Source organism: Pelodiscus sinensis, chromosome Z (genome assembly GCF_052426305.1).
Source record: "Pelodiscus sinensis isolate ZL-2025 chromosome Z, ASM5242630v1, whole genome shotgun sequence".
In the NCBI taxonomy this organism is placed as follows: domain Eukaryota; kingdom Metazoa; phylum Chordata; order Testudines; family Trionychidae; genus Pelodiscus; species Pelodiscus sinensis.
Genome location: NC_143085.1, coordinates 30,615,555 through 30,631,922, shown reverse-complemented (window position 1 = coordinate 30,631,922; position 16,368 = coordinate 30,615,555). Strand labels below are relative to the sequence as shown.

General features: G+C 46.3%; 1 protein-coding gene across 10 annotated transcripts in view; it reads left to right on the top strand.

Annotated features, from left to right (window-relative positions):
- The window catches only part of KDM2B (lysine demethylase 2B), a 218,450-nt gene that overhangs the window by 63,732 nt on the left and 138,350 nt on the right, over positions 1-16,368 (top strand). For 6 of the 10 annotated variants that reach the window (XM_089775275.1, XM_075898615.2, XM_006135978.5 and 3 more), the window contains 2 exons: positions 12,106-12,199; positions 14,441-14,594. In XM_089775275.1, the coding sequence (XP_089631401.1) occupies positions 12,106-12,199; positions 14,441-14,594 (248 nt within the window). Of the gene's footprint in view, positions 1-6,953; positions 8,998-9,576; positions 11,321-12,105; positions 12,200-14,440; positions 14,595-16,368 lie in introns of those variants that run through there. The other 4 variants (XM_075898625.2, XM_075898626.2, XM_075898624.2 and 1 more) reach the window with 4 other exon arrangements.

The following is a 16,368-nucleotide window of genomic DNA, read 5'->3' as shown; positions in this document are numbered from 1 at the left end:
AATCTGTTAAAGAAAGTCCAGAGAAGTTAAGGTGTTGAATAAAGATCTCAACTGGTTAACACATTACAAAGGCAATTTTTCCTCTCTGAATATTCACATCTCCAGACCAAATGCTATGAATGACCCATTTCCATCTGAACTTGATTAGCTTCATTAACACAAGCAACGTTTTATATATATATATATATATATATATATACACCTGCTTCTGTTATTTCCACTCCAGTTAATCTGTTGAAGAGGGTTTTACCCACAAAACCTTCTACTCTAATCAATCTGTTAGTCTCTAAGGTGCGTGCCACAAGGCTCCTTGTTATAAATGGACTGCTTTTAAAATCCCAATCGTTAGCTTTACCCTCTCCTCTCTCTGCCTCTGTTTCCTCATTTGTAAAACATAATAATATTTACCTACTTTGCAGAGGAATAAATATTTGTAAAGTGTTTTAAATATAGAACAGATATTCTATAATTGCTCTTTAATGTAATGATAACATAAATCATTAGGTATCCTTCAGGTTCTGAAGATGTTTATGCATGTCCACCACAACACTCATTTTGTTAGCATCCTGAAAAATCCAGGGATTTTAGGATTAAGGTACTTCATTTGATATACAGTCATTATTTGATGGTGAATTGACTTTCTCTGACATGGGTACAGTTTTCATTGATCACGTCCTCTTGATTTCCAAAGCTATGTTTCTTAATCTAGATGAGTACAATGGGACTTTTCCGTACAGGTTCCTGTGCTTATTGCTGACAGTAGAGATACCCAGAGAGAATTGCTGTGAATCCCAGTGAAGTAGGGATGTAAATTCCCATTTAATTGGTTAACTGGTTAAAAGGGAGGTGGGCAAAGGGACAAGAGCAACCTCTACCTGTGACACGCCCACCATGGACAGTAGCTGCTCCGGCCAGGTTGGAGCACCCCTGTCTGCAATGGGCCCTGTTGGGCTGGAGCAACCCCCTGATGTGGTAGGCGGGGAGCGCTCCAGTTTTCACCAGTTAACAGGATAACCTTTCACATCCCTACTATGAAGTTGGAATCTCTATTCAAGAACTATTTATTTTTGCTATTATTTGACTTTTACTGTTTAAATTCTGTTGAGAATTACTTTGTTTGTGTTGTTGTGTTGGCTGCAAAGTAATCACTGAAGTATGTGTGATTTCAGCTGCCAGAAATAAGAACATTACCGTTGGGATCTGTATCAAGATTGGGGGATTGTTTTCTGTGAGGAAAATGCTTAATACATTTTCTCCCTTGCTTTCAAAAGACTCTGGACTAGGCCTTTATGAAATAGGGCCAATAAAGGAAGTTTCTAACTGACAAGGGTTAGGAAGAGTTATTTTATGCTTTGAGATCTTAGAGAACATATCCCCTAGTTCAGTGGTCTCCAGTCTTCTTAAACATGAGATCACTTTTTAAATTTAAGTGCAATCCAGGATCTACCTCAAACCCAAACACCTTTGCCCCACCTCCTTCCCACCCCTTCTCTGAGGCCCCACGCCTGCTCACTTCATCCTTCCTCCCCCATTCTCACTCACTTTTTATTGGGCTGAAGGACAGGGAAGGGGGATGCAGGCCAGGGCTGGCCTTAGGCCGATTTGCCTGCTTCCCCTGAATGGGGCCCTGAACCCAGAAGCGTGCCAGGCGCCATGGGTGGCGAGTTAATATTCAGAGCCGGGGGTCCTGCTCCAGTAATATGTGGAGCTGGGTCTCTTCCCTGGACTGCCTGGAGTGGGCCCTGGCCCCCACCTGCCAACCCCCCCACGCGTTCTACCACCCTGCCCCCTCTCGGCCCCGGATTGTCCCTACAGTGCACGGCTCTCAGTGCAGCTCCTCCTTACTGGCTGCTGCTGCTGCTACCTTTTTAAGAGCAAGGTAGTCTAACACCTGTCAGGAATGATCTAGAAATACTTAGTTCTGTCATGAGTGCAGGATTAGATAACCTGTTGAGGCTCTTTCCATTCCTACAGTTCTATTATTTGTTCTCTGATTAATGCAGTAATCTCAAACACTGAACTCCTCATCCCTAGCCCCAGCTCACATCAATGATTTAAATTAGTGTTTCCCAAATGGTGTACTGGGGAACCTTGGGGATCCACGAAGTGAAAATATGGGATCCGCAAGAAAATTCCATTACAGTAACATTTTACGATTAACAAATAATAATTAATATTTAAGCATTTATGAATTTTCCTGAAAACCATCTTCATTTATGTTGATCTCATGACTTTGCTTAGCATTTGTTCATTATTATCCTTACTTATTTGTGGTCTACTTTTTCAACTCCATATATAAGGGGTTCCGCAAAGTTCTTTCGAGTTTAAAAGGGTTCCATGGCCAAATAAAATTGGGAAACACTGATTTAAATGAAGAAAAACTAAAATTATTTTAATTAAGGACCCGAGCAATGCCAGGTAAATCTTCTACTACAGTGGTCTCCAACCTTTTTATACCCAAGATCTCTTTTTAATTACAGAACAAGCCAAGATCTACCACCCTGCCCCTTCCCTGAAGCCCCACCCTCTCTATTCTCCTCCTCTTCATCACTTGCTATTCCCAACCCTTATACTGCTGCTTTTTTTTCTCAATTCTTCTGTAGGAAGAAGTTTTTCCAACATTTGGCCTGTCTAGACTGGACTGAATGTCAGAAAAACCCCTTCTTTTGGAAGCCCCCTTATTCCTCGTGGAAAGAGGAATACAGGGGTGACCGAAAGATCATGTTTGCTCTTCCACAAAAAGAAGTGGAAGAACAAACACATCCCTGGATGCAGAAGAGTTTTTCTGGGATATCTCCGGAATCCTGAAAAACTCCTGCAGTCTAGCTGTACCCTCACTAGGTTGAGACAGGATGTATAGGCTCTGGGGTGGGAATGAAGGATTTGGGTGTGGGAAGGGGTGAGAGGTGCAAGTTCTGGGAGGAAATCTGGATGAAGGAGGAGGTGGATAAGGGAACGCTGGCTCGGGGAAGGGGCTCCAGGCCGAGCAGTGTTGGGGTCAGATGTAGGGTTAGGGTACTAAGCAAGCCACAGATTTCTGGATGTGAGGGTTCAGGAATTTGGGTTGGGGTAAGTGAGGGGCTCAGGGCAGGGGGTTCCAGTGTATGATAGGCTCAGATGTAGGGTCTGGGGGAAAGGGGAATGCAGGAGTGTTATGATGCTGTGGCCAGATGGGGGCTTGGCCTCAATTGGGGGTTTGTTGGCCAGGCTTCATTTTTAAATAAAATACTATGTCCAACACAAAAAGTTTCAGTATTGTCTTTATTTATGAGAAGGGCAGGGAACCTGTTTTGAGTCAGGGGTCACTGACCCATAGAAAAGTCAGTTGGGGCCATGCAAGTGAGATGCAAAAAAAAACCTTCCTCCAACCTTCCCCTCAAGCTTCACTAATGTGGCCCCAACTGTGTTGGTGGGAACAGGGGACATAGTACTGGGGAAGGGTGCCAATGGTGCTTTGGCAGGGAACAGGGTGCCAGTGGGGACAGAGTTCTGAGGCTGGGGAGTGGGGAGAGGGAACAAGAGAGTGGGGAGAGGCAACAGGGAGAGGGGAGTGGGAAGTGTGGAGAGGGTGCCAGTGGGGGGGGGGGGGGGGAAGACAGGTTTCTGAGGCTGAGGACAGGTTTCTGAGGCTGGGGAGAGGGAACAGGGGAGTGGGGAGAGGGAACAGAGGAGTAGGGAGAGGGAACAGGGCAGTGGGGGCAGAGAGTCCCCTGCACCCACCTCCTCCCAGGATTCTCCCCCCCTCCCAGAGGGAAGCCAACGCGTGCCTGCCCCGGGGCCAACCCCCGCTCCCGCAGCGCACGGAAGCCCCTGTGCTCGACTTGCCCCTTCTGCGGCGCAGGGAAGCTGCTGTACTCCTCCTCCAGGGCCAATGGCCCCTCCTGCAGCATGCCCAGCATGCCACAGAGCTGTGGGAGGGGAGCAGCCAGCGCACTTCTGGAACCCCTGGAAGTGGCACGAAGCTGCAGGCAGGACTTCTGTCCACCCCACGGGAAGCCAGCACTATGCTGACGGTAGGCAGTGGGGCTTCTCGGGGGTGGGAGGAAAATGAAGGGTGGGGAGGCCCAAACGCCTCGTGATCGACTGGTCGAGGCCTCGCGATAGACCAGTCAATCATAATTGACCGATTGGTGACAACGGTTCTAGTATTATATAAAGCTCATTGAACTTGCAGTACTTCAGAGCTGGTTGAAATAACCTTCAATATTTAAAAAAGATGGTAATGAAATTAAAGTTAGATATAATTGTCACATAGATAAAGATCTGAGCTGCATGTTATCAAGTACTAAAAGGCCCTCATGCCAAGGTAGATGAGGTTGGTTTGCAGCAGATTGGTCATTTGGCATATTCCCTGTTGAAGACTCCTATTTTATGTATATTTCCTTTTTTTAAAAGGACGTCTTTAGTTTTTAAAATTCAAAGGGAACCCTTTTAATATATCAAATGTAAGCTGTAGCACTGAAGTCTACAGGCAGCCTGAATTTATATCTTTGAGGATATGTTTACAAAGCAAAGAAAAACCTGAAGCTGGCCTGATCTCGGAAGTTTACACAGCAATGTAATACTCCCACAGCCCAAGTTGGATGGTATAAGCTAGCTGCAGGTTTTTCTTTGCTATTGTAGACGCCTTGAGAGGCATGAATTTCTCCTATTCCTCTGTCAGGGCTGTTCACACCAAAATCTTACGGTGTAAAAGTAAATTACTATTTCCTTACGAGTCATGGCAAACAAGAAGAGGAATAAATCATACTGTAAGTCTACGTCTACACTGCAGGCTTTTTGCACAAGAACTGTTTTGCAGAAGAGTTCTTGTGCAAAAACTCTTCCACAAGAGTGCGTTCATACTGCCATGTACTTTTGCGCAATAGATGTGCTTTTGCTCAAGAGCAGCCATGGCAGTGTGGATGCGCTCTTCCACAAGAAAGCTCTGATGGCCCTTTTAACCAAAGGGGCTTCTTGTGGAAGAAATTCATGTTGCCTGTCTACACTGGCCTCTTCTGGAAGAGCTCTTGCACAGAGGGCTTATTCCTTGTGGGGAGAGGAATAACTCTTCCAGAAGAAGCCCTGTATTCCAGTGCTATACTGTAAATTTACTTGAGTAAGAACACACATGCAGTGTAGACAGCCGGCTTGTTTTTGTGCAAGAAGAGCTGTTCTTGCGCAAGAAGTGTGCAATGTAGACACAGTCTAAGATTCACACAATCCACTGTTTGGCATCACATGTGGATGGAGTTTGGGTTGGAGACAGTGCTTGAGAAAGTACCACTACATAGTAATTTCCAGTCTTAGCTGTGGATACATATGTCTAGAAAGTCTGACACTGAAGTTGCTTTACAAAATATGGGGGTCAGCTAAGGCACACTCAGACGATATAGGTGTTGTGTTCTCTTGTTATCCCCATTTGTTTTTTCTGTCTGAGGTAGATCTTTCAGGGCAGGAACCTCATTTTTATGTGCTCCTAAAGTACTTGATGCGTATACCATAATTAACAAATAATTGGCTAAGCTCCTCAGGCCACACTCTCAACTGGATGGCAATTCTCCATCTATAATAACTTTTGAATGCCATTTTTGATCAATTCCAAAATTGCAGAGAAAGTTATTGGCATTGGTGGCCAGAACCCTATTAATTTTGGGAAAAACTAAAGGGAGAAAATGGGGGACACATGGATCCCCTGCCATTCTGGTAGCACAGCCACAGCTTCCCGCACCTCTCCAATTGTCTGTAATCAAACAACTTGTTGATAGCACCCATTATGGCTTTGCAGTATGACTAGGGTTGCCAGGTGTCCAGTTTTGAACTGGACAGTCCAGCATTTGAGCTTTCTGTTCGGAAAACAAATTGAGAAAATAGAAATGAGAAAATAGAACTGTCCCGTATTTTCTAAATAAGATGTAATGTAGATTGTGATGTAAGGTCAAATGTGTCCGGTATTTTTATTGAAACCGTCTGGCAACCCTAAGTATCACACCACCACCATCTTATCTCTGCCACCAGTCCTTCCAAATGAGGTTAGCATGTTGACAGCCTGCATGACTAATCTCCCAGACAAATAATAAGGGGGAAAGGAAGGGAGTCATGCACATAGGCTCTTGGTTGGGGGGAGATTACAGAAACTTGATCTGAGGCTGGAGAGAGAATGGTGGTACACAGAATCCATGGTGGAGGAAGGAGATTGAGAGACTATGGAATGGTGGGAGAGGAGTATTTGGAAACCACACCAGGGCCAGACTGAGATGTGAGCACCCCGGGCAGGCTAATAATTTGGCGCCCCTTCAAACAGATACACAGGGTGTTAGTGGGGGCAAGGGACAGGGTTCTAGGGTGTGGGGAGGGGACAGGGTTCTGCAGCAGGGGACAGGGAGCCAGTGGAGGAGAGGGGACAGGGTTCTGCAACAGGGGACAAGGTACCAGTGGAAGCAGAGAGTCCCCTGCACCTGCCTCCTCCCAGGACTTTTCCTCATTTCCCCCCATGGAGCAGGGAAGACCCAGTGGGTGCCTCCTCTGGGGCCAACTTCCCCGTCCCGCAGAGAAGGGTGCACCTAAGTTGAACACCATGGCTAGCTGGCCAGGCAGCCCTCCTCTTTGCTCCAGCCCAGATGCCCTGCGCCCAGCCTGGGGAGGCTGCACCGCACTCCAGCTAGGTTGGGGAAAAGAGAAAGGGCTTCCGGATCAGCTGGAGTGTGGCTCAGCCTCCCAGGGCTGAGCACAGGGCATCTGGGCTGAAGCAAAGAGGAGCAGCTGCCTGGCCAGCTGACTGTGGTTTTAAGCCCAGGTGAACCACGCTCCACATGGGCTGGAGCAGAGGGGAAGCTGCCTGGTCAGCTGGCTGCGGTGTTCAGCAGAGGCTGTGCCGCACGTCAGCCATCGGGGGGGGGCTTTCCCTCTGCTTCAGCCCACGTGGAGGGTGGTGCATCTGGGCTGAGTGCCATGGCCAGCTGGCTGGGCAGCCGCTCCTCTTTGCTCCAGACCAGCTGTGCCTTGCTCCAGCTGGGCTGGGGCAAAGAGGAAGGGCTTCCAGATCAGCAGGAGGGTGGCGCAGCCCCGATTCTGGGTGCCCCCTCTTGGGTGTGCCCCCTCTTGCGTGCCCCATGTGGCAGATTTTGCATGCAGGAGAGACCATGGACTCACTTTCTGTCGGCTGAACGAAAACTGAGGCTCCGGAGGCAGTGCCCTCACCTGTAACTCACTGTCCCTTCTGTGGCAGGAGCTGCCGAATCTCAGCTCAGGAGCTGGGGCTGCGGGTGGGACGCGACCAGGCGAAGCAGCCACATCCCTACTGCGTTCCATGCGCCAGCCATACAGGTGCCCAGGGGTAAACTGGGGTATGTTTTAGTGCCCCTCCCCCCCATTGATTGGTGCCCCAGGCACCTGCCTGACTAGCTCATCTCTTACTCCGGCCCTGACCACACAGAGGTGTTGGCTTCAGGGGATGGGATGACAGAGATGGCACACAGAACCAGCTATGACAGGGAGACTTGTAGGGAATCTTTGAAATGAAGTGGAATGGGAGGATGGCAAACAGGGAGTGGGTGGAGTGGAATGAAGGGATGCAAGCAGACACTGGTGTGTGCAATGAACAGCCTTCTGAAGCTATGAAGTTATTAATGGTCTTGTTGTAAGTGGTGCTTTGTTTTAATTTAAACTAGAAGGAAGCTAAATTGTCTTCTATAGGAAAAGCTGGTTTTGATGGATCTAGTTGTCCTGTTTCTGATTTGTGTTGTATGTTAGGAAAGAGATTTATTGTCTATTGAAACAATCTCCTGGATGACCCACTGTCCTGATAATGGTAAATGTAACTCTCTTACACTGATCTTGCACATCCTGCCCAGTAGGAGGTGTGTACGCATCCTACCATGGGGAAGAGTCTGGTTAGGTTTCCTGGAGGGATCCCTTACACACTGTACCAGAGAGTGGGGGAGACGTATGCAATCATGTCATGCAGAATAGACACTCATAGATAGGATTTCCTGAGTGCTAAGTGTGCTGGTGAGCTGGGTTTAGTTCACTCTTCTTGGAGCTACTGTGCCGTCTCAACTTTATGTCCTGCTTACAAAGTAAATCTTCTTTGGTCCAAATGAAAGAAAAGGTGTGCTGCAGTTCATGAAGAATTCAACTAAGCAGCTCTTGAAGCAGTGCTTAGAAGGGAGACCTCTGAAGGAGCTGTGTAGCTGCTCTTTTGGAGCACAGAGCTAGCTAGTGCCAGGTGGGGCCTTTTAGTGCACTGGTATTGAGAGTGAGGTGGAGAATAGAAAAGCAGAAGGGGCTGGGAGTATTGGCCTCTTGTTTTCTGGGTAACAGTGGTTTCTTTTGTCTTGCAGTGTAATTTTTGGCTTTCAGTTACAGGGAGTTAGTGTCACTCAGTAGGTCAGGGAGTTAGCTTGAGGATTCACATAAAAGGTATGCATAGTTTCCTGTTATTCTCGTCCATATTTTCAGATGCATTAAGTAAAGGCTGCAGTAACAAGGGGAGATGTGAGGAGCTGTGAGCTTAGGATCCAGCATGAGTTTTTGCAGCAAGAGTCAGCTCCCTTGAAAGTATCAGTGAAATAGTTTTCATGGGCTGTGTGTGTGTGAGCTACTTCTTTAGGAAAGATATTACTGTTAACAGACCAACTGCGTCTCTTATCTCCCCCTCAGCGAATGTCCTGTGCCTCACAAGAACCACAGAGCACCAGCCTTGTTAAAAAAAATCCAACAAATAAACAGACAGCTATGGCCTGCTTCTTCTCTTCGGTTTGGCACTTGTAGTTGGCTCATGGTTTTGTGGTGTTCAGTTTCAAGCGTGGGGATTTCAACCAGCAGGGGTTTGCTCTTGGGAGGAAGGAAGAGTGACCTATACTTTTCTCATTGGCCGGAACGAAAACAGAAGCATCTGCTGGGGTTTGGGAGTGGTTTATGGGCTGAGCTTAGTGGCAGGGGAGTCCTTGTAATGCCGGAGGGAATTTAGTCGTGTAGCGTGCTGTACTTAACGAGAGAAAAGGAAACGAGCCCGGGGTAATGCACTCTGTCTTTGTTTGCTTGTGTGTCTGTTTCAAATGTGTCTGTAACTCAGTGTTTCTGCCTTTGTTTCTCTGCGTACGAGTCTCCGTGCCGTTGGTGGGTTTGAAGCTGTTAATGTGGATTTGTGTGTCTGCACATGGTATCTGTTTGCTTAGAATCTGTTTACATGTTGTCCATGCGTTTGCCTAAAGGTTTTTCTCCACTGCTGTTTCTGTATTTGTTGCTTTCCGTTTGCTTGTGAGTTTGTGGGTCTCTGTTTGTTGTCTCAATGGGTACTGAATTTTCCCAGATTTATTCAAAAAGAAAAATACAATCGTTTATCAACTAACTGTTGAACCGTTTCAGGCTATTAGAGAGAGCACAAAATAAACTCTACGGGGAAGGGAGACTTTTAAATACCCAGATTACAAGCAGCTGCATATATTAAAAAAACAGCCGCGGGTGTGTAGTTAGAGAAGTTGAGGGAGTGGAAATTGCAGCACGTGTGAAGAAACAAAGCTTGATTAATTGTTTGTGCTTGTATGGGGGGTGAGTGTAACTTTGATAAGATTCTTTCTGCTTTCTACTTGGCAGTGTTGCGTTCCTACGTTCGCATTACCTGCTCCGGCCCAGAATGCTGACGGCGGAGACTAGAGCTGTAACTAAAGGAAGCCGAATAGATGTTGTTTCCAGTTTCCTTTCGTCGCGGACATTTTGTTGTAGAAAAACCTAAAAACTTGAGCGCTCTCTGACCAAATTAGCAGCCGTTAGTGTTGAGAAGCTGTTAGCTGAGGTTAGCGTGGTGTCTGTGTAAGATTAGCTGTGGCATGGAGCTGTGCTGAGGAGACCATGTGACTGCAGTGTACATTGGAAGAGGAAGCTGTAGAGGTCAATGCAAAGGCATTGTGCCAGAGTCTGGCAACAAGGGAGATTGCTGTATGGCGGAAGATCGCTTTTCAGGCTCCTAACGCTTTCATTAACTGTTTGGTGTTGGACAGGAGCATCCCTGTTAGGTTAACAACAGAAACTGAAGGATGGAATAACTCGTTTGTGATTGGTTTTTGTTGAGGATGGAAACTAACTGATCTTTCCAAACGCTTTGTAGGTTTTATTAACTACTGTTTGTGGATCTTGCATTGAATCAACCTTTCTTGGGAATGGAAATTATTCTGTTCAGAGGAGTTTCAACACAACATGCTATTACAGGAAAAAAAAGTTGAATGTTTCCAGCTATCATTGCATCAGTGTGTTCTGAGTTGTACAGCTCATTTTGAGTGTGGTTTAATAGGAAATTCAGTTTATATTTTTCCACCTTGTATACAAACAGAAAAACAACCACAAGTTGTAGGTAGAAGATTATTTAAAAAAATCCAAAACGAATACAGGCCTAGGAAGTATAGAGAGGGCCATTTGCAACAGTCCAGAATATCTTACTATTGACTGGCTATCTATCTGAGGAGGACAATAGTGTCTTGGAAAATTTGTTTTAATTTGTCTTGTTTATAATTGTTTTTTGGGGACAGAAAATAATGGAGTCTAAGAATTTGTTTTGCTTTAAAAATTGTGTTCTTCTAATATTTGTCAAGACATTTGAATTGATACATTCCAGGTTATTTTTGTTTTATTAGCAATTGTTCCACATCTGACTTTTTGCAGGCTGGTATAATGAAAGGAAACTTCCTTTATAAGCGTTTTCTGTGTTTTTTAATTTCCATCTGATGTGTAGTTGGCAGCATCCTGGGAAGAAGAATAAAAGGAAAGATTTTAAAAAACTGTATTTGGGAATGAAGGACTCATATTTTGAAATGGATCATATTGGAGTCTAGACAGCTTCTTGGCTAGCTGTGATTTTTTTTTTTTTTTTTGAAGTATCTGAAATACCCCAACGGTGGAAAAATCTCTATCCCTGCTGCAAAATGCTGCTGAAATTCTAGAGTGGATAAGAGGGGGAGCATTATTACTGTACGAGAAGAGGTTTTAATTATGAGATGAAGGCAGAGGACTTTTTTTAAGCCTACAAATTTACTGCCTTCATGACAGCATTGCGTATCATTCTGTCAACTCTAGCACTGGATGGGGTTGCTAGGCAGCAGGCTCTTATGTATCCAACCTCTCTGATTTGCTATTCTTCTGCAGACACATGGTAAGGTCCTTTTTAGCCTATCATCTAGAGGGACTTTTGCACGCCGTCTGCATACTGCTGAGATTCTCTACCTGAATGTGATGGGGAAAAGGCACTGTTAAATGAAACCTTTTTGATCACTTTCTGATACTCTTTCCACAATCAAAATAAAATAAAATAAAAGCCATGAAAGGGCGACTGGAACAAGGAGAAGAGGTTAGTGGGTTAAGTGGTATGTGTTTTCTGCAATTGCAAAAGGTGCCTGTCGTGAGAGGGTTGGCTATAATTCTGCCATTAGTTACAGATGGTGACTGGAGATTCAGGCAGTAAGCTGAGAGCCGTTGTATACCTTTGCAGCAATGTTGACATTAAGGTGCTTTGGGGAAAAAAAAATCTGGAGGGTACAAAATACAGTGATCTGGTACTTTGGAATACTGCAAACTGATACTGTCGGTTACTCTATCTCAGATATGCTTGGAAATTAGAATGAACAGTTAATTTGACAAATGGAAGGTTCCATCATCCTGTCTTCTGCAAAAGTTGCATTGGGAGCAGTTTAATAATTGATGTCCAATGGGATTTATACACAGCTGAGATTTTGCAAAACTTTGTTCTTTGAATCAGTCAATACACAGCTTTTGGCGAAGGTTACGGCTCTTAGCAATGGAGGAGATCACTCCAGAGTAGAGAATAGTGTGGTGATTATTTTTGACCAACTTAAGTTTAGCATTTCCCAAACCTTTTATAACTGAACTTTCTCTCCAGATAACTGAGTAACAAACGGAATTATAGTTATGTTTTTTCCAACAGAAGTCCAGTTGTACTCCCATTTTTGTCCTGACCAGATAACTAAATGAGTTATCTATAGAGCTACAACAACTTCAATGACTGGAGATCTCTACGTATGCAGCTACCACTGCAAATTAGTAAATAAGCAATGCTGTTTTCAGACAGCTCATTGTAACTCTTGATTTTTATATTCTTCCCCATGTGCTTTTCAGGTACTGTTTGATGAGTGTGAAAGGATGCTTCACTGATTTTCATATTGATTTTGGTGGCACTTCAGTGTGGTATCACGTTTTTAGAGGAGGGAAGGTAAGTACACCTGGCAGTGGAACATCTTTATTTTTGGTGCGGGGAGTAGGGTTCTTGTGAGGCCTACTGCTTTTTTAAATTTTTACTTCTGCTTGTAAGTGATCAAACTGTAAATCTTTTGGTTTGGCTGATGCTTTTGGTTTGGCTGATGCTTCTGGGTATTGGAAGGGTCATGTACAGGTTGAACCTCTCTACTCCGGCAACATCTGTGGTCCAGGAGGGCCATGGATGTTGCTGGACCAGAGAGCCTCAGCTACAGCGGTTGCAGTCGGGAAGTGAAGCTGGTCTTGCAGTGGGCAGCCAGTGGTCAGGAGCGGAGCCTAGCCAGTGGGCTGGCAGCTGAGTCCCACCTGCCGGGGGCAGGGATCCCCATGCCTGGCAACCAAATCTGACACCTGGTAGCTGGCTGAGTGCAGGGAACCTTGTGCCCAGCAGATGCCAAACTTTCTTGTTCAGGATCACTCAGGTCCTGAGGATGCTAGACAAAGGAGGTTTTATCCGTAGTTTGTAACTGGCCATTTACCACAGGTAAGTCCATCTGTCCATATCTGCTTACGTTGCCAGAATCTCTCAGCCTGTTCTTATAGTTTTTCAGTACCCTTTCAGAATGAGGGTGCATTAGGGTTGCTAGTGTATAACTGATTAACTATTGAATTTATGAGCTGATGCTTATTGTTTAATGATATCGGTTACATTCAGCTGGCTCCTGTGGAGCAGGCTTTGCTGCTGCAGCAAAGTCTCCTTCCTGGGAGCTGGGTGGCAGGAAGTGGTAGTCCCACTCTTGGGGAGGCTTTGCTAAGGGCTCTAAAGTATAAAGCGCACAGCTAAGCTTTATATTGTAGACCCTGCAGTGTGTGTAACCACTAAGATTTTTAGTGATTACACGGTTATAGGCAGTCCCCGGGTTACGCGGATCCGACTTATGTCAGATCCGTACTTACGAATGGGGCTTTTCTCGCCCCGGAGAACGCGGGCGGCGGGACCGCCCAGACGCGCCGCGGTCCCGCCGCCCCCATCCTCCGGGGCGAGACGCGGAGCAAAGCTGCGGAGGACCCGGGCGGCAGGACTGCGGTGCGTCTCAGTCCCGCCGCCCACGTCTCCCTGGTCTGCTGGGGGGAATGCTCCCCCCAGCAGACCAGGCTTTTCTCGGGGACACCCGTGGTGGAGCAGCTGGGGCGCTGCCGGTTGGTCCCACAGCGTCGCTCCTCGGCTCTACTGGACCAACCCGGCAGCACCCCAGCTGCTGTGCCTCAGGTGTCCTGATTCAGCCCTGCTGGTCAGTTTCAGCAGCGGCTGAATTAGGACACCTGGGGCAGAGCAGCTGGGGTGCTGCCGGGTTAGTCCCCGCAGCGCCGAGGTGCGGTGCTGCGGGGACTTATCTGGCAGCGCCCCAGCTGCTCTGTCCCAGGCGTCCAGATTCAGCTGCTGTTGAAACTGATCAGCGGCTGATTCCAGGAAGCCCGGGGCAGAGAAACTCTGCCTCGGGCTTCCTGTAGTCAGCCGCTGGTCAGTTTCAGCAGCGGCTGAATCTGAACGCCAGTTCCGACTTACGTACAAATTCAACTTAAGAACAAACCTACAGTCCCTATCTTGTATGTAACCCGGGGACTGCCTGTAGTCTATTCCTTGATTTTAACATTCCTAGCATGCATGTGCATGCACTCTCATCTAAAAAGAGAAGTGCTGGAATATGTAGCCTAGATAGCTAGCTATATCTGCATTCTTCTAGGTTAGAATTGGCAACTTTTGGTACGCAATCCACCAGGGTAATCTGTTGGCAGGACTATGAGTGGATTACCCTGACAGTCTGTATGCCAAAGCTTGCCGACCCCTCTTCTAGGTGTACTGCTTTTAACTAGTCGTATCTGAGATTTCAGTGTAGCTACTATGTGTATCGAATAGCAGCAAATAGAATAACTCTGTGCTCCAGATATTGTTCATCTACATAGCTAATAAGCTTGTAATTTAATGCTTTCAGCTCAGTGAGGTTTAATAAGCTCTTGGTGGACTCCAGTTTACAGGGATGATGTTTTATAGTACAGTATTGCAGTTGTGAATAAACTTTCTGATTCCATCATGTAAACTGCTATAGTCTGCTAAGGACCTCTGTGTACAGCACATGGAAAATGTATACTGTTTTTTGAAAACGTATTTGCCTATGAGTGTTTGCTTCATTGAAAATACCTGCTCTTTTATTTTCATTGCTTGTTAGTAAGAGTTAAACTTTTGTTTTATTTTTAGATCTTCTGGCTGATTCCGCCTACTCTGCAGAATCTAGAACTTTATGAAGAATGGGTTCTGTCAGGAAAGCAAAGTGATATCTTTCTGGGAGACAGGGTGGAACTATGCCAAAGAATTGAATTGAAACAAGGGTATACGTTTTTTATTCCTTCAGGTAACTGTTGTTAATTGTGGCTCTTGTTGGAATCATTACAATCATTATATTTACTAACAGTTTTTATTTGTAATATCATATCTCATATAAATCTCCTTTTCGTTCTCTTGTTGGCCATCTCAGCAGAAAGATGAGAGATTGAATGTCTTAATTTGTTAGAGATAATCCCATAAAGAGGGCTCAACAAATCATATAATCTACTTGCCCGTGGCAAGTAGATTACAAGCGAGCTCTGCCCATAAAGATATGTCTGAAACACTTTGGTGAGATAGTGTGTTGTACCTGGTCTGTGGTTAAGAGAGAACTTTGGTCTACAGCAGTGTCAGTGAGATATCTGTGCTGTTTATATCTCCTGTGTCTAGTCTATGATCTTTCCCTTGAAGGTTTTACTTGCAGTTTAGTAATCCCCAGTCAGATTCTCAGTCTCTGTTTATAGACAGAACTCAGAGATGAGACTTGATTCCTTGAGATACATTGTAGTTGGGATTCTCTCACCAGGGCAGTCTGTATGTCCACAACTGCTCTCTTTCATCAATTGTGTCTGGAAAGTGCAGCTGTAATGGTGGGTTCAGTGCCTGGCTGAGGACCCCTTGGCAGAGCAGAGGTAGTACGTGCTTGCTTTTCTGCTAATGTTGGGGAGCCTTCACTCTGTCTTATGCCAGCTGAATTGGGTTAGACTGAATTAGGCTAGTGGAGCTCTTCACATTAGAGCAGGGATGGGCAAATACTGGCCTGTGGACCGGATCTGGTCCACCATGGCTAGTCCCTGGCAGACCCCCAGCTCTGTGCTTACCTGTGCCTCTGCAGGTATTGGACAATCGCAGTTCTTGTTGGTTACGGATCATCATTTGCGCCCAATGGCAGTGGTGGGAGGTAACGTCCTGGACTATGCCACTTCCCGCCGCTCCCACTGGCCATGAATGGCGATCTGCAGCCAATGAGAGCTGTGATTGCCTGAAACCTGCAGAAGTGCAGGTAAACATAGCAATGGCAGCCCACCAGAGACTAATCTGGACAGGCTGCCACTTTTTTACTGCCCACCCCTGCATTAGAATGGATCATGCTTTCTTCTTTTTGGCTGTATTGGGGCTGTGAACTTGCTTACGATGTTATTAGGGGGCTGCTCCCCTTGCTTGTACAAAGGCCAATCTCCTTCTCTGGCCTGCCTCAGATCTCTCCCCCTGACTGCTGGGCCCCCCTAGGGTCAGCCCCGGCTCTTTCACACACACCTCTGCCAGGGGGTTGCTCCAGACTGAGGCAGGCCTGGCTCTGTCCCTGGCTGACGGGAGGGGCTGGGCCAAGGCTCTTCCCCCGCTGCTCCCTCCTCCATTGAGGGTCTGAGGTCGCCTTATCTCTGCTCCCTCTCCCCCCCCCCCCCCAGCTCCGAGACCACCCCAGCTCTTGCTCCCTGGAAGTGGCACCCCTTGCCTCTGGCAGCCAGGGGGAGTGATAAGTTAACTCTGTTGTCCCGTAGAAAATGCTACCTGTAGCCGATCTCACAAGGTAAATATTGGCAGCCTTTCTATTTGATGGCGCTGGAAATTGCTTTGGAAATAGAATTAGGTTTAAATCATGGAGACTGTAATAGTGCAGGGTCTTGAGAGGGCAGTTGGGGTCTTTCTTGGTAAGGAGCAAACTGTGTGTGTCCGCTGTGAAGGCTTTGCTGATTTGGTAACAGTTTGGCAAGTATTGCAGGCTAATCCAAAATGGCTGTGCTTGGGGGATAATAAAATTAAAAGAATTAGATTTTCTTTTGCAGGAGTCAGAAAGTACT